Source organism: Diabrotica virgifera, chromosome 7, assembly GCF_917563875.1.
Source record: "Diabrotica virgifera virgifera chromosome 7, PGI_DIABVI_V3a".
Classification (NCBI taxonomy): domain Eukaryota; kingdom Metazoa; phylum Arthropoda; class Insecta; order Coleoptera; family Chrysomelidae; genus Diabrotica; species Diabrotica virgifera.
In genome coordinates, this window is record NC_065449.1 from 51,692 (window position 1) to 77,943 (window position 26,252).

A 26,252-nucleotide genomic window follows, 5' to 3' on the forward strand; every position below is an offset into this window, starting at 1 on the left:
CAACATAACACTGATGAACAAGTTAGAAGCCTTTAGATTCTGGCTTTATAGAAGAATCTTGAAAATACCTTGGACAACCCACACCACCAACGAAAATAGGTACAGACAGGGGTACCATTGTTGGGTTCTGGGGCTAGTTAGCAAATATAACGAGTTCACTGATGATGGATTGATAGATCCGAAAACGTTCGTTCTGAACATATTTTATGCAATATAAACATGAACATATTATGCATAACATATGCATAATATAATTAATTTGAAAATGTTGAAGTGCAGGAATAATTTAATTTCGCAGTAATTGAAGATATATTTTATGACAAATCTTGGATGCAAAAAAGATCAATAATATATGATCTCCCAAAATTCTAATCCAACATTCAACTTTTGTGGATACTGCGTATGCACAAACACACTCAAATTCTTATTTTCCTGAGATCAATAACGTACAACGAATGGATTATATTTCTTGTAAATTGTGAAGGACTGGTCTTAGCTCTTCCAATAACGCCAAATCTCAATGTTCCTTGGATGAAATTTTCACACATGATCTGGTAAAATACTTGATAGTTCAACTGTAATTTGTTATTTTTATAAATTTACTATACGAGTCAGTGCGTTTTAAACATAATTGTCTTATGAATAAGAGCATATCTATCATCTATCTAAGAACACGGTCTGATAAGAAAATTAGGTTCATAAATTTGTTTTATAAAACTTCTTATATTCTCGTCACTTTCATATATTAGATTATAAGACAAAATAAACAAAAATTACAATACTTAGTACTTAAATACATTTCTTACCTGGTATACACCGATATGGTTTGCATAACATTTTAGGATCTAGCTTAGCATCAGTGATGGTAAATTTCTTTTGAGTTTTATTTGAATTCACTGTTAATACAGAAAACTTTTGATACGGATGGACTCTCTCTTGGTGCAAAGTTACATACGATTTTAAACATGCTCTATATAGACAGTACGGACAGGCATATTTGCAGTTTGCATGTCTTATATCAATATGAACCACAAGATGTTCCCAGGGAGTTTTCAAATCACAATAAACACAAGGAACCATCGAATCTTTATCTGCAGTTCGACTGCAGACTGTATTTACATGTTGCTGTAGTTCATCACCAGAATCAGAGCTAAATAAACAATAATATTGTGGACACTTATACAATTTTTCCACTTCTTTAATAAACTTGGAAATAGCTTTTGTCGATTTTCTAGGCTTTGCTAACTCCGTCGATGTTAATTTGGCTTCTTTAACAACAAGCTGCAATGGTTTATTTATAGGGGTAAGAGGTGGTGGATTTTCTGGAGTTTCTGCAAGTGATACAACCTCGGCAATTTTGAATGGGAATGGATTATTCTCTACTTCATTAGTTTTGATGTCTCTGGCATTTATAATAGTTGTTTCTGAAACACCAACATGTTTTTCTGTATTGCAAATTACACTTTCATCGGGCTTCTCTTTCTCAGAATTTTGATTATTGGATAGAGCATCACCACTTAATTTTCTAAGTCTTATCATTTGAGGTTTTGGTGCAGTACTAGTTCTATTCTCATTGACTTCTTCACTATAAATATAATCCGAGTGATCTGTTATTGTGTGTTTAAATAAGTTTTCCAATAAGCTACCATCTGATGATGAGATAATTTCAACGCCACATGTTTCACACACGTTAGATTTCTTAAAATCAAGCGCTAAATGGTTTTCTTTACAATGTTTCTGAAATGAATCTTTGTTTTCTGTAGAAAAGGAGCATAGATCAACAAGGCAGTAAAATGTTGATAACTGATCTGTTTTAATCACTTTAATCAAGCCGCACACTTCTAACACTTTAATTGAAGGACTCAACTCGGTTAATTCATTGACGTGGATTAATGGAGGAGGATCTTCATTATCATTAGCATCGTCGTCGCTAAATGGATTATTGCTAAAATGATTGTCTGATGACCTTCCTTGTAATTTTTCAAGTATATTAATTATACTGTTATCATTTTTCTTAGAAACCCCTAACGCCGATTTAGGTGTTTCAATGGTTTGTTCTGTAATAGGTTCGGAATTTATTTTTGGTGCAGGGGTCGAAGTGAAAACAATTTTTTCTAATACAGGCATTGTATTAGGGCTTTCGTTTACAGTATGATGAACGTTTTCTATAAATTCTTCGGGTTGCTCCTGTTTAATGCTAATCTCACTTAGATTAATTCGGTCACATACCTTATCCACAAAATTTAAAGACGTTCTGTTTTCGTGTGTGACATTAAGGTCATCAATTTTGGAAAGACGATCTTGTTCGGGTTTATCCTTTTCTTCTTTTATATCTATTTTGGATGTAAACATACTCATATCTAGATCTTTTTTAATTACTTCTGCTTTTATTTTAACTGGCGAAACTTTTTCTTCTTTTTGATTAGTTTTTTCGTTAACAGAAATATTTTCGTTATTAGTAGATTGGCTATCAGTTGGTTTGTCCGAAATATCATTAGAGCAAGAACTATCCATTGCTGTTTTTTCCGAAATATCGTTAAGGCAAGAACTCTCCTTTGTTGGTTTATCCGAAATATCATCAAGGGAAGAACTATCCTTTGTTGGTTTATCCGAAATATCATCAAGGGAAGAACTATCCTTTGTTGGTTTATCCGAAATATCATTAGCACCAGAACTATCATTTGTAAGCTTTTCATCCGTTTTCTTTTTAGATGGAACGTCCGTCATTTCCATTATTTCTTTTAATTTTTCCTGTGCTTTTTCCTTAGCAGCTCGCTTAGATCTCACGGGCAAAATTTTGTCAAGATCTATATCAGAATTAATACCTCGTCTAATGTTAGGCGCCTTAGTAACCTCTAGGGGTTCACTAATTGAAGGAAGAGCGACACTAGTTGATTTTCTACGTTCCACTTTCTTCTTTGGCTTTGGACCTGGCTTCGACTTGTATTTTTTCATCCAAGGTGCAATATCACTACTTGGAAGTTCACTAGAAGTCATATCATTTTCAGTAGCTTCTGCATCATTTATATTATGTACTATTGTACTACTGCTACTATTTTCCTCTATTGACTTTTTTGGTTCGCAAAACTTTTCAATTTGTTTGTCAAAAATAGTAGACAGATTAATTTTATGTATGGGAGTTTCACCTGAATGATACTTCTTTATATGCTGCTCTATTGTTTGTTTGTTAGTTTGGACATAGTTACACTCAGCACACAAGTATCCAAATATGATTACATCATTAAAAACCTTTCGAACTACAGGTTTGTCATCTGCACCTTGGTGATTACTATTTACGTGTGCTTTAAATGATTTACTAGTGCAAAATGAAACAGGACAATGTGTGCAAACGTGTCTGTATTCGCCGGTGTGGGTTGTTAAATGATCATAAAATTGCGTAGGCAAAACAGTTGTAGTAAATTTACAAAAACGACATACATATGAGATCTTTGTACTTTTTACCACTTGATATTTATCGTATTTCTCCATATTCATTTGGGCATCAGCTATTGCTTCATCAGCCAGAGCTGGACTAAATCTAGCACTTAATACTTCGGAATCTGGATGTTCTACTTTGTAGTGTGTTGTTATATACCTGCCCTGAAAATTGCACAATTTACAACTGTAGAACTTTTTCTGTAACGAAAAATCTATCCAAAATTCCTTTGTGGGGAGTAATAATTCCTTTGTGGGGAGTAATAATTCCTTTGTGGGAAGTAATGATTCGTTTGGAGATATTTCAATTTCAGGTAATTTCAACTTCGTTAATTCATCCAAGTTTTGTTTCTTTTTCTTTTTTTTAATTATACCTGCCGCCCAATTACTTCTCGGTCGTTTTCGTTTTGATGATTTTAACTTATGACTGTCACCTGTAGATAAATTATCATCCTCTTTATCAGAACGACTGTCTGCATCTTCGATATCTGAATTTCTGTTTGACATTGATACCCCAGTACTTATAGAAGATTCATCATCGCTTTCTGTAACTGTCATACTTCTAGTGAAACGTCTCGATGCCTCAGATTCATCAACACTTGTATCAGGTATTTTCTGTATAATTACCCTTATATGTTTCATAGTTTTAAGTTCAGTTTCAGTCTTTTTTTTATTTTGATTTTTATTTTTCGGCTGAGGTTTTTTACCTGGTTTGGTGACTATTTCTTCTGCATTACATTCAACGTTTTCTGAATTCATCGCAAACTTATCGTCTTTTAACATATGACACATACGCTTACCAGATGCAGTTAAAACACCATCTCTAATAAACATTTCTTGGATATCGTCATGAAGCTTATCCAATTCAGATCTAGCCTTTTTTCTAGCCTTATTTCCTAACGTTGCAGTTCGTTTTCTTGATTTTGTTCTTTCCCCTACGCTAACCAATACCCCACTTTCTTTGTCCAACTGATCTCCTGTCTTTTCTAAAAGGTTTTCGCTACTTAAAACGTTTTCACTTAATGATACATCATTGTCAACTTCAATTTCGCTAGTATTTTGCTCACCAATATTTTGTTCTCCAATATTTTCTTCAACAATATTTTGTTTAACTGAAGATGGAGTTTTTCTCTGCCTTAATTTACGTTTGGGAATAATCTTTTCATCTGCGGTGTCATCTGCATTCTGCTCTTGTGTTACCTTATCTTCTTCCACTGCTTCTTTTTGGGAATTACCCTCCTCGGTATTAGATACACTTGGCTTTTGGGAAAGTTCTTCATCAGAACTGTCTTGATCCTCTTCTTTGGCATGAATAATTTTAGTTATTTTGCCCAATTCCTTTGGACTAAAACTGTCGGAGAATGTACTAATTAGAGAATATAAGGCAGTCTTCTTTTCTTTCTTATTTTGGCTTCCTAGGAGATTAGCAAAAAATTGTGCTAGTATTGTCTGTTCAGTGACGGGAGGTTTAACGGGTTCTTCGATTTTTGTCGAAGTTTTACTATCTTGAGAGTTAGAAATATTTTCAGCTTTTTTGTCATCAGTGACATCACTTTTAGTTTGCTCTTCACTAACCGAAGGCTGAGATTCCTCTTCTTTATATACTGGAGAAGAAATATCCATTGTGGTTGAGGTTACTTCTAATACATCGTTATCGATACACACCGAACTGTTGTGTATCTCCTCTTTATTTAAGTTCTTATTAGGATCTGATTTAATTTTAGTTTCAATTAAAGTCGATACGGGAACAGATTCTTTGTTATCTACACAGTTTACTGAAGTTTTACTATCTTCTTCATTATCACTTATATCAATAGTTTTATTTGAATAATCATGCCCTTCTTCATCTTGACTAATAGTCTCTTTACTCGTTTCGACCTCTGGTTCCTTAGCCTTTTCTTTTTCATCTTTTTTCTTTTTAGGTATTCTAAAACTCTGAACTCCATATCCTTTACCAGATTTCTGTTCTTCTCTACTGTTATACAAACTATCTAATGGAGATGAAAATGTGTCACCTTCAATCACTTCCGTTCTAGTTGATGATCTCGATCTTGAACGTGATCGATTCCTATTTGTTCTTGAATACAGTCGATCAAATTTGGAATCTTCACGACTTGATGATCTTCCTCTATTTAGTCTTGGATCCCTATTAATCTTTTCAGCTGCATCCAAGGTTTGTTTTGTAACAGTATTTTCTCTGTTAACTGATCCCTCTCTATTCAGTCTAGGATCTCTAATATCTTTGACATCTTTTGAATCTCTCTCCCTTGTATCTCTAACCACTCTAGGATCTCTACTATTTTCTCTCATTTCTCTGTGTTCTCTATATGTCATAGGCCCTCCAAATCTAGGTTTAAAATCTCTTCTTTCCCAATGTCTGTTATCACCTATCCTCCATCTTAAATCGTTGGGTGCATACGGTTCTCTATTAACGACGCCATACGGATTTACATTTTGAAACGGCTTCTGGTCTTGGTAATGAGAAGCATCCGCTGATAATAGTGGTGGAATATGGTTATACTGAGGAGAGGGACATATGTTTTGAGGATAGTAATCCAACCGAGGTGGTTCCATTTGATTAAAATTATTAAATGGTTGATTATACCTCTGCGGCATATTAGGTGTAACGTGTACATTATTTGGAGACATAATTGGAGAGGTCTGATCAACGCGAGGCCGTCTAGAATTGAACTCCTCTCTGACATACTCAGAAACAAAATTGTCTCTAGGGGATATACTGACAGTCTCCCTTGGAGAAAGAAAACTATCTCTTGGGGACATAGGTACAGATGAATTTCCATGAAAATTATCTCTTGGAGACATAGGTACAGATGAATTTGCATGAAAATTATCTCTTGGGGACATAGGAACAGATGAATGTGCATGGAAATTATCTCTTGGGGACATAGGAACAGATGAATTTGCATGGAAATTATCTCTTGGTGAAGCCAATTGAGTATTTGAAGCAAAAGTCTCCCTTGGTGACATAAGTGGAGAGGGACTTGGATGAGATAAAAAATTTTCTCTGGGGGATAACAGAATATTTGGACCTTGAGGATGAGTCCGTGCTGTGGGGTGACTTCCCCTTAAAACTGGATTATGTGTTAACGTAGGTAGAGGAGGTTTGAATGGCGGAAGTTGTGGTTCCAACTGTGAACATTTTACAAGACTAGCTGGTGGAGGAGGCGGTGGATCTGACAGCCGATATATTACGGGCGATATTTGAGGCGACAATTTCATACTTTGTTCAATACTCTTAGTAATACTTTTATCAACCTCATCTGCAATTCGGGGTTTCTGACTATACTTTTCAGCCAACCTTTTGAGACTAGCGGTGTCTACTTCATGTTCAGTTTTAGAATCTTTCAAATTATTCGCATTAGTTTTTGAGGCTTCTTGTTTAAGAGGATTTGCCAAATGTTTAATTCGGGGATCTTCCAAACGTTTAATTTCAAATTTAATTAAATTCTTAACATCTTTGTTATAATTGTTGCTTTCTGATGTACGGTTTCCTTCCTTTTCCGTTTGTTCCTTCAATTTTTGTACTTGTGTTTTATTCTTTTCATCTTTTAAGTACGCGTTTCTACGTTCTTCCCGCTTTCTATTCACTTCTCTGATTTTATCATCAATGTCTGATAAAGTACTAGCAAAGCCACTACTACGTTCCTCCCGCTTTCTATTCAGTTCTCTGATTTTATCATCCATATCTGATAAAGTACTACCAAAGCCACTACTACGTTCTTCCCGCTTTCTATTAACTTCTTTGATTTTATCATCAATATCTGATAAAGTACTACCAAAACCACTACTACGTTCTTCCCGCTTTCTATTCACTTCTTTGATTTTGTCATCAATATCTGATACAGTACTACCAAAGCCACTACTACGTTCCTCCCGCTTTCTATTCACTTCTTTGATTTTGTCATCAATGTCTGATAAAGTACTAGCAAAGCCACTGGTTACTTCTTTTACAATTTTTGAAGGTACCTTCGGTACAGCAGGTTCTTTCGATTTCTTTGAATGCCGTTCATTTGAAGAAGCTCGTACATCCCTATCTAATTTGATATTATGATCAGACTTTGAGCGGCTCTTTTTAGAATCATGTTTTTTGTCCTTATTCATTGATTTTATGTTTTCAAACATCAATTCTGTGGCAATTTTGTTTCGTTTCTCAGTTAATTCTTTTAAACTAGCTGCCTCATTTATTTTTTCTTGCACGTCAACCTCCAAACACTTTAAATCGTCAAGACTAATGGGAGGTTTTGAAATTTCAGTGGTTTTCCCCCTAGAAAGATTTCTTTTCTGCTCATCTGATTTTAAGCTTCTTTCGCCTTCCCTTTTGCTAGTGTAATCATCTCCTTTGTCGTTGAGTACTCTGAAAAATATTTGCTATTATTTTTCTAATACAAATAAAGTAAATATTAAATAGATCCCTATTATAAGAATTAAAAACCGAACGATTTTAAATACAAATAAGTATCAGTGATAAGTGCACTAAGAATCGGCCAAATAAAGCAAAAGACGGAAATCATAATACGTTGTGAAATAACAAGAGATGAAACTAGTAGAGGTTGAAAATTATCAATATAAACCTATAAATTTACATCATATTGTGACAGTTTGACACCGATACATCTAAAGGTGGGAAACCATATAATGTGAATTTATAGGATTCTATTCATAATTTTCCACCTACCTATATTTGTTTCATCTCTTTTTATTTCACAGCGTATTAGTTTTCTGTCTTTTCCGTTATTTTGCCGGTTATTAGCGAACTCGTCACTGTATTCTTTGCTACATATTCCATATATTTTATTTTATATGCTAAAATAACACCTAAATAAAAAGGATATGATTTATAAATCAAAAGTTTATGCAGTTAATCAGAGTTGACCGGTTATGGTAGGGGAGACCGAGTGGGAATTTTGTGTGTTGCTCTTACGCATCAAGAAATCACAACGGTAAGAAACCTTGTACCCTGTAAATGTACCCATACCATATAATATGGCTCTTAATACACAAGCGTGCGTTGGGGGCAGTTTGTAAAAAAATTAATCCTTAGAAAACCTCGCAAACGTCAGATTAAGACAAGGCAAGTTAAGTAAGTAAATGAAGAACAGTGTATATTTCAAAAATCTGACGATTTGAGCGGAGATTTTCACAAAAAAAACGAATATTTCGCGAAATGAACATCAGATCGAACAACTGAAAAATACGTGTTCAATATTTTTCAAAAATCTATCGAATGACACCAAACACGACCCCCACGTAGGTGGGTGGAGGGTTACTTTAAAATCTTAAATAGGAACACCCATTTTTTATTTCACATTTGTATTCCTTACGTAAAAATAACTAACCTTTATTCGACACATTTTTTCGAATTATAGATGGCGATATAATCGGAAAAACAATTTGTGGAAATGGAAAATAAATTTAAAATGGAAAATCCTCTCTAAAATGGAAAACTTAAGTTTTTTGGTTTTAGGACCTAATATTCACAAGCCAATAGGTACCCATGACGCTTTAGTAAATGCAAATTTAGCATCCAAGGTTCCCACACTATTACTAATAGTCATATGTCCTCTTCTTTATGGTTTAAACTGTATATTAACTCTGTTCTTTCATTAAACTCCACCAAAAGCCTTGTAACTTTTATGAAGGACGGCAATTAGTTCCACTCCCTACATTTCATATTCACAGATACTTATAGCAGTTTCTTACTCAATTTCGAATTTCCTGTACGGTTGTTCTCTTACTCTACCGTTGTTTTCTCAATCGACAGTATCTAGTCATATCTGTTTGCAGTTCTCGTCCTGTCAATGTTGCATCTTAACAATATGTTTAAATGAACAATGACATATTATTTTTTGGCTAAATATTACCTCATGTACGTATCCATACAAGGGTTCGAACCCTTGTATGGAGCCGTGTAGCGGCTCCAAATAGTGGATACGTCGGTGAACTCCGCTCGGCGCTCACCCTCTTCGATTCAACCGGTTTGCGGTTTATATGTAGGGGAGGCATGCAGTATCCATTTGAGCAGCTACATGGAGCGGGGTTCACCCTTGGATTAGCCAGTTGATTGTAATGATAATTGCATTTTTACTTAAAAAGATTTGACGTAAAAACGATTATTAAAGAAAAGAAATTGTGTTGATGACGTCATAACCGTTGAAAGACACTGCATGTTCTTTTTCGGTGCGCCATGAGTGAGACATCAGTATAGCTTTCCTCTGATTGGTACCCTGCTTAAGCACTCCTGGCGAAACATTCTGAAATATTTCACATGATTCTTGTTTAATACAGTGATAATAAGACTGAACCAATTATTGATTTACTATTGTGCTGAAACATACGCCCCATACTTTCTACAAGCATTATACAACCCACGGATTCATCATTTTCTTTTCTTACTTTTTGAGTAATTTTAGTCATATATATACGTCGCTTGATGACGTCACAGTATTAACTAAAAAGACTTTAGAGTGCACGAGCAGATTCCGCAACACGAATTATCTTATTTCGCTGTCTTGACTAAGTGTGAACAACTAGGTCTGACTCAGGAAAACAAAGTCGAACGAGACAAAGTTCTCAGAACAACTTCGATTCTCTTCATATTAGACCAGGGCCGATCTGTGAAAAAACGTCTATTTTTGGATGTGCGAGGTGGCATTCTGATTTTTGCAGATAAAGTTAGGTGACAACTTCAACAATAATAATTGACTTATGCTCCTTCTCAAATATGCCCGGAACATTAAGGTGATACAGTAGCGATCAACAGGTAGCCAAAACGCGTTCCAAGAATGCGGCTGCAATTTTGAATATTTTTTCGAGATATTTGGCACACGTATTTGTAATATAATAAAGAATGGCGGTACAGAGCCCAATTTGAAAAATATATTAATATGTGGAAATTACTCTGTAATTAAATACAATATTAAAAAAACGAGCCTGTACCGCCATTAGGAGGAACAAAAAAATACACTTTCTTCAAATAAACTTTTTTATCAGATGCCTAGATTTTGTGTCATTTTGGAACTACTAATGAAATAAAAAATTTTAGTAGCTCCAAAATGACACAAAATCTAGGCATCGGATAAAAAAGTTTATTTGAAGAAAGTGTATTTTTTTTGTTCCTCCTAATGGCGGTACAGGCTCGTTTTTTTTAATATTGTATTTAATTACAGAGTAATTTCCACATATTAATATATTTTTCAAATTGGGCTCTGTACCGCCATTCTTTATTATATTACGAATACGTGTGCCAAATATCTCGAAAAAATATTCAAAATTATAGCCGCAATCTTGGAACGCGTTTTCGCTACCTGTTGATCGCTACTGTTTCCTCTTAATAAAAAAATTAAAATATTTAAAAATTTCGAAAAACATCGATTTTTTCTACTTTCTTTGCTTATAACTTTAAAACAGATTCATTTTGGAACAAAGTCGTACGGAAATAAAATAAAGATAATTGAATTTTGTATGATAAACGACTGGATAAAAATGTCTTAAATTATTACTCTTTCTGCAAAATAGCAATAAATACAAAATAAGGGGGCAAAATAAACCTGTTTTTATTCAATGTTTTTCAACCACTCTGGCTGCACTTAGAACTTTCGTAATTCGGTTAGAAAATTCTTACAACATACCTAAATCGTTCACCAAATTCGATTGCAGATAAAATGCGATTGCGATAAAATCGACCTGATAGATTTTGCAGAATAATTTTGCAATCTAAATTTTTTTTAGAAAGTTCAAATTTTTTAAAAACTTTCTGAAGAAAAAGTAGACCATTTAGACGTTTGCTAATTTTTTTACATATAAAGTGGTTCTCTACCTATCTAATACACTTTACAGAATTAAAATCGGATTATTTAAGCGACATCAGCACTGTTTTAAAGTTATAAACAATTTTTTGTCTTAAAAACAAATACAGTGAGGACGTTTGAGTTGGCATAATTTATTTTCTCGAGAATAGGCGTCTGGAGATAAATCCCGAAACAGGTAGATTTTTATTTTTAAATTCTAATTTTTTGGTATATATATCATACAAGTGACGTCATCAATCTGGGCGTGATGACGTAATCGATGATTTTTTTATATGAGAATAGGTGCCGTGTGATAGCTCAATCGAAAGGCTATTCAATTTTGTATTCACTAATATAAACATTAACATAATCATTTATACAGGATTTGAATTAAAAAAAAAATTTGAATTAAATTAATTTCAATATTTAGATTACGTCATCACACCCAGATGGATGACGTCAATAGTATGATATTTATGCCAAAAAATAATAATTTAAAAATAAAAATCAATCTGTTTCGGGATTTATCTCCAGATTCGCCCATTTTCAAGAAAATGAATTTATTCCAACTCAAACGTCCTCACTGTAGTTGCTCATAAGCCAAAACATTGTTTATAACTTTAAAACAGTGCTGAGACCGCTTAAATAATCCGATTTTAATTGTGTAAAGTGTATTAGATATGTAGAGAACCTCTTTATATGCAAAAAAATAGCAAATGGCCTACTATAACAAATTCTAAATGGTCTACTTTTTGTTCAGAAAGTTTCTAAAAATTTGAACTTTTTTAAAAAAATTTAGATTGCAAAATTATTATGCAAAATCTATTAGGTCGATTTTAATGAAATGTGGTGGACGGTTTAAGTGAGTTTTTAAGAATATAAGAATTTTCTAAGCGAATTATGAAGGTTCTAAGTGCCACCAAAGTGTTGAAAAACGTTGAATAAAAACAGTCTTTTTGCCCCCTTATATTCTATTTATTGCTCATCTTAATTCTCTTTGCCTTATCCCTATGCGGGGTCGGCTTCCCTAATTGCATTTCTCCACACAATTCTATCTTGGGTCATATCAATGTTAATCCCCTTTACGAACATGTCCTGCCTTATCGTCTTCCACCAGGTCTTCTTTGGTCTTCCTCTCCTACTCCTTCCAGGAATCTGCACTTCAGCTATTCTTCGTATTGGGTGATTAACGTCTCGACGTTAAACATGAAAAAAACATCTTAACCTATGCTCTCTCATTTTGGCATCAATTGGTGCCACACCTAGACTTCCCCTAATATACTCATTTCTAATTTTATCCTTCTTTGTCACTCCACACATCATCATCTTGTTCCTCTTTCTTTTTCACTGTCCCACATTCAGTTCCGTGCATCATAGCCGGTCTTATGGCTGTTTTATAGAATTTTTCCTTCAGCTTCATTGGAATTTTTCTGTCACACAACACACCACTCACTTCTCTCCACTTCATCCATCCAGCCCTAATTCTACTGCATGCATCTCCATCTATTTCTCCATTACTCTGCAATACCGATCCTAGGTACTTAAAACTATTGCTTTTCACAATCATTTCACCATCCAAAGATACCATTTTATTTGTAGTAACTCCATCTTTAAATGAACATTCCAAATACTCTGTCTTTGTCCTACTAAGTTTTAAACCTTTTTCCTCCAGAGCTTGTCTCCACTGTTCCAGTTTTTGTTCTAAGTCTCTTTCACTATTTCCTATTAACACTACATCATCAGCTTACATTAGGCACCATGGAATACTACCCTATAGTTTCGCTGTTATCTCATCCAAAACTAATGAGAATAAATAAGGACTAAGCACCGAGCCTTGGTGCAATCCTACTTTCACCTGAAATTTATCAGTCTCTCCCACACCTGTCCTAACACTAGTCGTTACTCCCTCATACATACCTCTCACAATCTTTACTTATTCGCCAGGGACTCCTTTCTTATTGAGTGCCCACCACAGAATCTCTCGAGGACCTCTATCATATGCTTTCTCAAGGTCAATGAATACCATATTATTATGAGCGTTGGTCTCTTTATTCCTGTATTTTTCCATCACTTGCCTTACAATGAAAATTGCATATGTTGTTGATCTGCCCCGCATAAAGCCAAATTGATTATCGGATATATCGGTTTCTTCACGTATCCGTCTATCAATTACTCTCTCCCATATTTTCATGGTGTGGCTAAGTAGTTTTATAGCCCTGTAGTTTGTGCATTGTTGTATGTCTCCCTTGTTTTTGTAGACAGGTACTAATATACTGCTTCTCCATTCGTCTGGCATTTGTCCAACTTCCATAATTCTATTAAATAGACCTGCTAGCCAACTTATTCCTGTCTCTCCCAATGCTCTCCATACTTCCCCAGGAATATCATGGAATATCATCTGGTCCGACTGCTTTTCCTATATTCTATTTATTGCTATTTTGCAGAAAGGGCAATAATTTAAGACATGTATATTATACAAAATTCAATTATCTTTATTTTCTTTCCCTGCGACTTTGTTCCAAAATGAATCGTTTTAAAGTTATAAGCAATGAAAGTAGAAAAAAATCGATATTTTCCGAAATTTTTAAATATTTAAATTTTTATATTAATGTTCCGGGCATATTTGAGAAGGGGCATAAGTCAATTATAATTATTGAAGTAGTCACCTAACTTTATCTGCAAAAATCCGAATGCCACCTCTCACATCCACCTCAAAACAGATCCGCTTTGGTCACTTACGATCTGTACAGTTACGATCACTGAATAGTTTATACCTTAATTTGTTATTGTAATATGTACTGTAAAATTGCAGTGTCGTACGGATCTGATAAATGACAAAGTCAAAAAATTTCAAAAAGTCAATACTTGTCAAAAATTTCGAGTGTTGAAAAATAAAATAAAACGATATCAAACTCCTCAAAAAAAAACTTCTTTGTATACTTCCCATTTTGTTAATTTTTTTATTTAGCTTAATACCTCGGCAACTAACGGCCCTTGGCATTTTTGTTAAATTTTGTAAAATATATTTATATTGTTTCCATTTTTTAATTTTAATCAACCTATTCTAGGTACACCACTGGTAACGTGACTTTGACATAAAAGGTGCGTTTAAACGAGGTAAAATTTTAAAAAATCGGCTCCTAGATACGTAAGCCTCTAAACTATTCAATGATCGTAACTGTACATTTACGCAGAGAGAAATGCTATGTGCCTATGACGGCGCTAAATCAGCATGCCCTGTTAAGGCAAGCATTGCTATTACGTGCCGTCGCCAATATACCCGAGTCAATGCCACGTCAATGTTGAAGGAAATTAGACAGCAGGTGTCTGAATATGATCTCTGCCATGCAGTTTCATACTGTGTTAAACGATAGTGTCAGAAGGCCCAAATTCACATAAATGGGCATATATTATTCATCGCCATCATCAAAAGTGGTTTGAAAATCCGTTGTGGATCTTGGCCTGCTCGCAAAGAAGTCGCCACTCCTGTCGATTCCTGGCAACTTCTCTTCATTTTCTGATCCTTAGAATCTTTAGGTCTTCTTCTACATTCTACATCATCAATCTTCTACATCATCAATTTTCTTCGTGATCGTATTTTACTTCTTGTGCCCTCTGTTTTTGAAATTGTTAATCTCTTTGTGTATTCGTGATCTGGCATCCTAGCAATGTGTCCAGCCCATCTAAGTCTCTGCAATTAACGAATTTCACAATATCTAGATCGGTGTATAACTCTATATAGTTTTAAGTTATATCTTCGACACCACAGACCATTTACAGCCCCGAAAATATTTCTAAGAATTTTTCTCTCAAAAATACCAAGAAGTCTTTCATCATTTTGAGATACGGTCAACGTTTCAGCCCCATATATCAAAACAGGTATTATTAAGGTCTTGTATATATTGAGCCTTGCGGCACGTTTTATATTTTTATTTTTTAAATGTTTCTGGAGACCGTGAACAGTTCTGTTTGCTATTGACCGTCTCTTGTCGTGTTTGTTGCGTTTAATAGCGATCCAAGATATGTGAATTCTATGACTTGCTCAAAGGTATGGTTGTTGATTTGAATTCTCTGTTGGATATTTCGGGAATTTTTAGAAACCAACATATACAGTATGCGGCAAAATAAACGGGTCTAGGACGTTTCATCGCCGCCGTTTCGATGCCGCCAGTTCGATGCCGATGCCGGCCGATTCATCGCCAGTCAATTAATCGCTATCTGATATATTTCCGAATTTTCGACAGTTACAATTATTAGTTATTTTTAGTATTAATTAGGAATTCTAGGAAATGCGAGATATGACGGCGATGAAATGGACTGGCGATGAACCGGCGGCATCGAAACGGCCGGCGATGAACCGGCGGCATCGAAACGTCCCATTCCGAAATAAACAGTACTGAAATGAATATTGAAATGTTTATGATTATTTATTTATTTAGTATACATGATATAGCCTTCAAATACTATTCACGTCGACGCACGTTTCCGATAAAACAGATGTTAAAATACCCTCTGGCCCAGTGGCAGATCTACGGTGAGGGAAAATGAGGAAATATCCCCTAACAAGGTCCAAAATTAACGAAAAAAATTGTTCAAACAAAAAAATGTATTAGCTAACATGAAAACGAAACCACAGACAGACAAATTCAACCCAATAGACATGCTAGTAAGGAAAATTAAAGGAACTTAATGCCTGTAAGTTATTATTTATGTGTTTTATGCAATCTTTTTTATGTCTTTTGGTTGTTTCCCCCTAAGGCAAATTTCCCCTCCCAAGGCAAATTTATAGATTCGCCACTACCTCTGTCATGAAAAAATCTTAAATTCTAGCCCGTATGTCCGAAATGGCAGACGGTGGGTCTGTCCGACTCCTTCAACATTCCCCATATGTACGCATCTGGTGGCGTTAGTTCTGGTGAGTGGCAACTCCCAAAATGATTACGCAGTATTCGAAGAGACTCCCTGGCAGTTTGACAGGTTGTCCTGTTCTGCTGAAACCACTGTTGGTTTTAAGCTTGGACCGTTTTCGTGGCCTTTTTCGTATGTCTTAAAATAGTACTCGAACATAAAATTTTTTTCTGCAAAACTGAGAACCTAACATTATCACGACATTCACATACGTTATAACGACGTTCGGAAACCACTCAATGCGTTTCGGCACCTGACACATACGAATTTGAGGCATACGAATTTCAGTAGTTTATTTTGCCGCATAACGTAGTTGGTTTTTTCCTCTTTGCCACAAGTCCTAATTCACTTGCCGCGTTCATTGCACCATGTCTCTCATACTTCTGCCCACTACAACCATATCGTCAGCAAATGCGAGAATTTCCGTTGATCTATTAAAAACAGTTCAGTTCATTCTGATATTTAATTTTCTGACTGCTATTTTTAAGGCAATATTAAAGAGAAGACACGCCAGCGCGAGGAGACCATTATTAATGTCAAACAACGTAGAGTTTTCTCATTGAATTCTAACGCACGAGCTTACGTTTTGCATTGTTAGTTTGGTTAACTTAACTAAATTAAGAGGAGATCAAAGTCTATGATTGCATTACATAATGCAGTTCTTTTAACACTGTCATAGGCTGCTTTGAAGTCTGAAGCAGTCTACGAAGAGAGAGTGTGTATCTGTTATATTCTAGTGACTTTTCTAGAATCTGCCTATGTGCTTGAATTTGATGTATAGTTTACTTTCCAGCAGTAAATCCGCATTGATATTGACAAACAATATCCTTTGCAAAATGTTTTTTAAACGATACATTGCCGAAGATTTTATACGCAGATGCTAACAGAGTAATGCCTCTGTAATCCTTACAATCCAGTTAATCACCCTTTTGATGCAAAGGACATATAATTCCCTTTAGCCACTCTTCTGGTACCAATTCATTCTGCCATATAAGGACTTTTAGTTTATCGATTGCTGCAAAAAGTTCATCACCACCTTTTTTATACATTTCCGAACAGATTTCGTCGATTCCTGGGGCTTTATGATCTTTAGAGTTTTAGGATGGCATTTGAAAGTTCTTCACTTGTTGGATCTTCACTGTGATGATGTAAATTTTGTTGATTTTCTATGTTGTAACCTCCTTCAATATCGTTGATATTTAGATGTTCGCTGAAATGTCGTGCCAATCTGTTAAGAACTTAGTTTTTACCATGTATGATTTCACTGTAAGTGTCTACAAATTTTTAATCGTGGTGTAAATTCTCGACGGCTATTATTTAAGGATGCATAATTATTAAATCAAACAATTTCCAAAAAAGTTGTCATACTTGTCTCATCTTGAATATTCTATTAAATCATTTTCCAATGGAAGGTAAAAGATCCTTTTGTAATCGTTCTAAGTTACGAACAATTTTATAACCATACTTAAAACTATATTAAAATTAAATTGTACTATTTCTACATTAAGCCATTAGAAAGAAATTACAGTATTATATAACTTATAATTACTTATCAACATTGTGTCTTACCTTTCCGATGGTATCGAAGAAGCTGTGGAATTATCTGAAAAACTAGGGCTTATACTAATCGTTCTGGTAGTCTCATTATCTGATTCAATAGATTTGTGGTTCTAGAAAACATTAAATATTTAGAACTAAAATATATTTATGCATTATCAGCACTTACCACTTTTATGTACAATTTCGAGATAACGTCCTCACATTTATTTAAGGTCTCGACTTTTAGTCTAAAAATTATTACATTCATGTAAATAACTGAACTTCATAAACTAATTCATAGAATCATTTAAGATATTCCTATATTACATTAGATCCACATAAATACAAAAATACATAAGAGGCTTGTTCAATTGAAACCAATCTTTGGTTCAGAAAACATTTATTGGCAAATATATCTAATCTAATAAAACGATAGAACGACACGCCAAGCGAAAACGCAATTTGTCCTAGCGCCATCTAGGAAAAAAATCTGAACTACCAAATGGCATTTCCGTGGATTAAACCATATTTTTAGTTTTGTAAGATGTTTGATAGATAACTTAATAATAAAATATTTATTTTAGATATATTTTTCTATTAATATTTATAGGTGGTAAGTAATTTTAACCTATATATTACATACATTTTTTGTTGTATATAGCAGTATGTTATATATTTTTGTACAGTAGGAAAAATGAAAGAATACCCATGAACGAACAAATAAAACACGCTGTATTTTCCTGTTACCGTGTCACACAAAAAATTGGCCAGCGCAGGTACATGTAATAATTATTGTTACACGTACTTGCACTGGACAATTTTCTTTGTGACACGGTGACAGGAAAATACAGCGTGTTTTATATGTTCGTTCATGGGTATTCTTTAATTTTTCCGACTGTATGTATATGATATGCATATGCACTCAAAAGTGCATAAAATGCCGGCATTGAAATATTAACCAGTTTTGATTTTAAATAACTTTTTTATTTATGATGCTATTGTAACAATTTTTGAAAAGGTAGAAGCAACATTATTCTTTATTAATTCACGAAGAATTCAAAGGTGGACGAGAAACATTGCACATTGGAGACCTCGCGAGCACAGTCGTAGTAGAGAAAGACCACAAAAGCTATGCATAGACGACATCAAAGCAAAAATGGGGAGAAACTGGCACCAAATAGTACAAAACACAAAACAGAGAAGAATAGAGAACTCATGGTGAGGCGTTTGTCCAGGAGTGGATGCTAACAAGCTGAAAAGAAGAAGAATTCACATCATTATAAATAGGGCCGGATTTATATTAACCCATTAGCGCCCAAGTTTTTTTATTTGAAAATCTTTACTTTTAGGGTTAATTAGATGAAAATGTTAATAATTTAATAAAAAAAAAACAAGTTTTTCGGTTTCATGTCTTTTTTTAAAAAAATTATATGGTGTTACTATATGGTAACGCTGGGCGCTTAAGGAATTTTTAGGATCGTTAAAATCAAAATTTTTATTTTTTTTTTTAATATTTATTTGAGAATATTTTAATCGTCTGGTGTGGTATCCTATAAAACAATTAACACACAAATAAAAGTTTTACTCCTATAGAAGTCAAGAAAGACATAACCAAACTCAACTCACGAAAGGCTCCAGGTTATGACTTAATCTAGGCACAAGTACTAAAACAACTTCCTCGTAAGGCCATTATTATGCTAACAGTAATATTTAATCGCATGCTAAGTTTATCATACTTTCCAAAAATTATGGAAATTTGCAGAAATTAAGTCTGGCAAAGCGCCCAATTTTTTTTTTATTATAGGTTATTCACTACATGCAATCAATAAACAAAAAAATTATAAGCATGTTAGTTGTTTGTTCAAAGGGGTGTAAGTATAAATTTGGATTTGTTATCCAATGATAACAAAGACTCCACTAGCCTCTTAAATTATTGAACTGTGCCCTGAAAGGGTAAGTAGTTCACTGCACTGCACTGCATGACACTTCACTTCACTGCTGCTTAGAACCTATGTGGTAGCTCCAGTGGTTTGTGCCTCCTCAGTCTCCGAGTCTGCTCACTATTATCCAGCAGGTTTAGTGCAAGATTATTAGGGTGGTTTTCTAATTTTACCAAATAGCGGCTGCTGTATTCACTCACTGTCTCCTTTACTGTGACTACTTGAAGATCGTCTCTGATTTCTCTGTTAGGTATAAACTAAGGTGCATTTGTTATCGTCCGTAGTACCTTCGACTGAAAGCGTTCCAATATCTCTATGTTTGAGTTTGCAGCCGTACCCCATAGTTGTACACCATATGTCCATATTGGTTTTAAGGCTACTTTATACACCAATAATTTGTTTTTTAAACTAAGCTTTGACTGTCTTCCCAATAGCCAGTAGTATTAAAGCGCCCAATGAAGTAACATCTTATCGACCCATCAGCCTACTCCCAATCGTTAGCAAAGTTTTTGAAAGATTGCTGCTACAAAGAATATACTCAGATCATGAATTCCTAACATTACTACCAGAACATCAGTTTGGTTTTCGGGAAAATCACTCTACTACACAACAAGTCCATCGAATAGTAAATAAAATATCAAAAACTCTCGAAGAAAAGAAATACTGCAACGCTGTATTCCTAGATATCTCACAAGCGTTTGACAAAGTTTGGCACAGAGGTCTGCTTTACACAGTAAAATTAGCACTATCTAGTAACTATTTCCTCCTAATCAAATCCTATTTATCAAATAGCTATTTCTTAGTAAAATTCAAAGACCAACAATGCAGCCTCTGTCCTATTAACTCCGGAGTTCCGCAAGGTAGTGTTCTCGGGCCGCTGCTTTTCTCAATCTACACAGTCGATATACCAGAGTCTCATAATACTACGATCGCTTCCTTTGCTGATGGCGTAGCAATACTAGCTGTAAATGAAGATCACATACAAGCCTCATAAGACCTGCAACACCATCTGGACATACTCAGTGAGTGGTACACAAAATGGCGAACAAAAGTAAATAAAACAAAATCATCTCAAATAACGTTTACAAACCGTCACAACACATGCCCACCTGTAAGAATGGAAAATGTACGAATACCAACAGTAACAGACGCTAAATACCTTGGCCTCCATCTTGACCAACGTCTTACTTGGAAAAAACATATACAGACCAAAAGAAGACAACAAGACTTGAAATTTCGGCAAATGTATTGGCTCCTTGGACGCAGATCAAAACTCAACATCCAAAACAAAATTCTTCTGTACAAAGCAATACTCAAACCTATTTGGTACTACGGACTACACCCTGGGGCTGTGCAAAGTCAAAATCACTCAATATCATTTAAAGATTTCAGTCTAAAGTTCTAAGATCAATAGTGGATGCACCATGGTATGTAACTAATCAAACACTTCACGAAGACTTAAATATACCTTTCATCAGAGAAGAAATCCATCGAGCATCTGAATCACAAAACGAGCGAGCATACCATTCACCATGACAATGAGTTAGTAAGGGAATTATTCCATAATGGCCTTGCCACAAGGAGACTAGATCGAACCTGGCCTCAGGACCTATTTTAAAACTTAAACATAAATAGAATAAAATGAGACATCATTGGAAGTCTCTTCTTCGTGCCTAAAAACATGGAACAAATTTACTTAATACTTTTTTAATGATGTAGATTGTAAATAAACATAATTACATAAAAAAAGTTGCATTTTTGGCATATTGTTCGTCCAAATGTTGTACATCCGTCACCAGCACATCGCCTTCTACTGCTTGGTGTAATGAAATGGTCGAAGCGATCAAAACGAAGATCTGGCAAGTTCTGTCTATGTAGACTAGATCTTCCTGTATATAAGGGAGGACTTCCATATCTTGCGAGAAGAACTTGGGCTAATTATCTCCTAAACGATAGCAAGGATATATCTTTTTTATTTTTTTTTATATAAATGCCATGAGTTATGGACTGCAACATCCAACAACCATGTTACAATTGGCCAGTACAATTTTTACTGCGAATTGCTACTCGGTAGATGGAAACACCTTGATCCATCAAGTCGGTACCCCCATATTTTTGTTGTATTCAGCAATACAGTGAGGCCGACTTACTTGAATGTGTCGTTTTTCTTCATGAGAAAATCTTTTTACCGTGCCCAATGCTGAACCATCACAACTCGTAGATGCCACTGTAACAACAGAGTTATCTTTCCATCGCACCATTAACGCTATCGCTTCTGCTAACGAAAATCAACGACTGAAAAAAAATAAGATTATGACTCCGTACAGGAATGTCATCTAAAACAAGGGACGACAGTCGTACAAGACGACGAGATTTGCAATCCTAAACGCCTCGTCTACGGAGCTCAATGCCACAACGAAAGAACTTGAGTGGCGGTGAGAGATCTACGCGACTGGAATCGAGTCGACTAGTTCGAGCGTCGCGTCGCCCCATGTGCGAACAAATCAACGTTTCACATTGATCACCTATCATTTTAAAAATATGCCACAGAAAATTTATTTTTTTTTTAAGTGCGTTATTATGTTCACGTTCTGTTACAGCTATTCCGAACACTTCCTCCTTTGTTACATGATCCATCCATGGGATACGTAGTAGTAGTTTACGCAATATCCAGATTCCGAATGTTTCTACGCGATTCAATGATTTTAATTTAAGAGTCCATGTTTCAGTCCTTTATGATATTATAGGCCCTATATAACATTTTCCATGATTGTTTACCATGTTTGATTTTTCTAGGCCATCATTAAATCCTCTCACCTAGTCGTTTAGGCACTAAAAGCGGAAAGCTTTAATAACTTGTTTTATTTTTCCGTTGCGTCACGACCCCCGCGTCTCTTTCCTGTCACGATCCTATAAGCCGTTCAAATTCCCAAGTAGTAACTGCGCATGAGGTTCTCACTAAGGGTTCTGAACCACGCTAAGTCACGCATCCGCCGGCAATATAGATTCAATGCTTACAACCGACATAACAATAATTGTTGTTTATATGTGTTCCGATTATGTTTATCTCTTTTGCTTGGTTTTGAATCATTACCTGATATATTATATCTCCTCTACATACATAGATAGACATTAAATAGGGTATAAGACAAAAGAGTTCTAGCGTCCACATCTTGTTATTTACATTTCTTGAGTTGACTTTAAGTTTATCCCTATTTATTTTGTTATACTGAACTATGTTACTTTTTAGTTTAACTATACGCCGTTCATTCATTCTATCAATAATTTCCTCTGTCATCCAAGATTGCTTTGCTTCTCGTTTACCGTCCCAATGACAACAATCGGTGACAAAAAGTACTAAGGTATTCCGAAAAATTGTCGGCTTCACCCATAAACCGAAACACTGTTTTTCTTCCTATATTAATACACGTGTTAGTAGATGTCATGTATAATTTCACGTCATTTCAGGCAGCAATTGAATGTGGGTAGTCGTTCGAAACGGCTACATTGTGCGCAGTGTTGAAATTAGAAAAAATCGAGTATCGTGCAGTAGTAAAACTCCTCTTAAACTAACCCTTAACAGCGACCCAACTAACTTGAAGTTATGTATAAATATTTACGGCCAATTTGGCAGTCGGGGTTAAAGATCCCCTCAAAAATGTTAAGATAATCTGCGTAAAGCACAGCAGAAATCATCACATCATCATCGGAATATAAAGAACACTTGGAATTACTAATACTCAAAAGATATACAAGGAACGTTTAGTCATATCTTGGACCAGAACTTGAATATGAAAACGTATTGCGCAAGATAGATGCCGCGCGTGCTCACTGTAGATCACAAACCCATTTAAATTACCATTTTCGAAGTCTGGCTCATTATAAAAAAAAAATAAAAGTTGCACATACGTTGAACAATAACAGCCTAAGTGAGGGCGAAAGTTTAGACTCAGTTAAGTGAGATAGCGCACGGGTGACTTATCCTAGATTTCCGTAATCAATAGAATGTTCGAACGTAGCATAAGGTGACGCAATTTTTGTACGCCGCAATAATTTTTGTACGCTACAGTAGAGACACAAACGAATCGTGATCTTTCGTTCGTGTGCACCAGAAGAAATATATAGCAAAATCAAACCGAGTTCGGTATTATTTCGAGCGACAGCACCATTAAATTATGGTATTTTCTGAAGAGCGGAAAGAATAGCAAAAAACCCATCGTGATGGTTATTATCACAATAAAATTTAAAAAATCAGGGAATAAAGGACAATGTTTCGTTAGGCTTATCAGGAAGTTGTTTTATTTTTTAATTTCTTTAACAGTAACAATTTTTACTACGAAATTAGTAAACGATTAGCAATTGATTAATCACGGGCCGGAGTAGCTCATGCGGTAGGATGTCTTGACTTCCATGCAGGTAGGCCGGGGTTCGAAACCCAGCGCCGGCGAGAACATATAAACATTTTTAAAAATGTCTGTAGGGTCCAAGTCGACTCAGTCTGAATAAAATGAGTACCTTGGGTAAAACCAGGGGTAATAATAAGTGATTGAAGCGTAGCACTGGCCCTGCTACCTTCCTCGTATACCGTAGGTCTAGATATAGCAGACTACCCTGCTATAATTCCAAAGCCACGTTAGGGGTGTCAAACCGGAGACTACAATTGATTAATCAGTTCTAATAGTGCGTCTAGCATTTTGTGAATCATTATTTATGAATTGTTTTAGACTGTATTCTTTAAATAAAAGTGAATTACTCTCTGCATATTAATTATATTATCATAGAGCGTAGTATTAAAAAAGGCTTGCCAAAAATACGATTCTAAGTTAAGGATATCTCAGAATAAAGGTGACGTAATAATCACATAGTGGTGAACGTAGGTCAGTGGCTATACTAGCCGGGTGGTCCGGGTTTGATCCCCGACACAGACCCCAGAAATGTTTCACTTTTTAATTTAACTGAGCTGCCACCGGCGAAAGCTTGTGAATCCGTCGGTTCCGACTGCGTAAGTATTCATTATCAATAAAACCTAAGCCAGAAGGTTGCAGATGAAAGAACTACAATAAGCCAACTGGCTGAATTACGGCCGGTTATAACAAACTGCTTCCGAAAAAAAAAATATATATATTTACATAAGCACAACGACTGAACAAAGTAACCAACAAAGAGAGCGGAAAATAAATACAGAAGTGTGGAGTGGAAGATTATAATCGTTCACGTATCAACGAATCGTAGTCGTTCCGAGGACAATGATACTCAGTGATTATTATTATACGATTTTAGGTAAACGATCATCATTAAGCAGCGTTTAGACGCCGCGATAAATGCGGGCAATTTGTTGTGCCGATAAATTGCTACGATTTATTGATTTCTTTAAAGCTTCTTTAGACGCTGCGATATATTGTCGCGATTGATTATAAACTGAAACAACTCGACCGTTACAATAAATTGATGCAATCCAACTAAAATTCCGATAAATCGCTGCGATGTACCTTTACACACAACGATAAATTAAAACAACTCGATCGATATCTAGAAATTGCTCGGATTTATCGCGACGTCTAAACGCTGTCTTACAGTTGTCCCCAAGAAAACGAGCCTTCACAGTGGGTAAGAGCCGGTTCTATATCTAGAAAAAAAAGCGGGAGCCGTGCCAGTGCTGGAAAATATCGCGGCGTCGATATTTTACGAGACGAAAAGAATTTTGTTGATTTGGTCTTGAAATTGTTAAAACAAAAACTAGAGAGCTCTACTGTTAACTTTCAATGAAAATGGACGACTTGAAATAAGAAAAAATACGTTCCCATTATAAAAATGCACCTGTCACAAAAGTCCTCTCGCAAAATATCTATCTACATATTATAAAAACTTCCAAGACCCTCCTCACTGGTCAGCGTTTTTTCTTCTAATCATGCCAAGGTGATTATAGAGGAGTAATCTACTGTACTTTTAAAAACAAACTAAAATAACGGCATTGCTTAAATATGTTAATATATAAGAGCTTATGCCGAAAAATAAAACTTTTTTCAAAAGCACAAATTGTCTTTTTCATCAGCAAAGAGTTGTAGACCACCAATGTATGCAGTATTTAACTCAAATGAAAAAAAGAAGACTTCATTGTAAATTAAAAGAATTGAATTGATTGTAAAATACAACAAAAGAGACTATATGCAAAAAACCTTTTATAAATAGGGATTGTGTTTGTAATTATTTTATCAGCTGAAAGGCAAAAGAAAAATAATAAAAACCAATCATGACAAAATGTTGACTATCTACAAATAAATAGGATATACAAGATCTAACCAACTACTAGAAAAAAAATCTAATTTTATCAGAGATGCAATTTTTTATAGAGTAGCTCAAATATGTAAATAAAATATTTAACTTAGATCTACTTATAGTAGGGAGAATGTATTTATAACAGGAAATAGCCATATCTAAAACCATATAACTATTTCTCATGAAATATCACATTATTATGTGTGCCATATATCTTGAATTATTCACCATTAATTTCTACTTGACTGCACCCCTAAATCTTTTAAATATTGTTGCCTAATTGCAGTGGCATAAGCAGGGGCGGGGTTTGGGGGTTGAAACCCCCCCTTTGGGATGTATTTTGAGC

At 35.0% G+C, this 26,252-nt stretch overlaps 1 protein-coding gene across 2 annotated transcripts in view; it reads right to left on the reverse strand.

Moving 5' to 3' along the window:
- Positions 1 to 26,252, reverse strand: part of LOC114328441 (uncharacterized) — a 58,308-nt gene that overhangs the window by 30,013 nt on the left and 2,043 nt on the right. For both annotated transcript variants that reach the window (XM_028277290.2, XM_028277291.2), the window contains exons 3-5: positions 17,878 to 17,938; positions 17,721 to 17,821; positions 807 to 7,810 (exon numbers count right to left, since the gene is read on the reverse strand). In XM_028277290.2, coding sequence (XP_028133091.2) covers positions 807 to 7,810; positions 17,721 to 17,821; positions 17,878 to 17,938 — 7,166 coding nt within the window. The remainder of the gene's footprint in view (positions 1 to 806; positions 7,811 to 17,720; positions 17,822 to 17,877; positions 17,939 to 26,252) is intronic.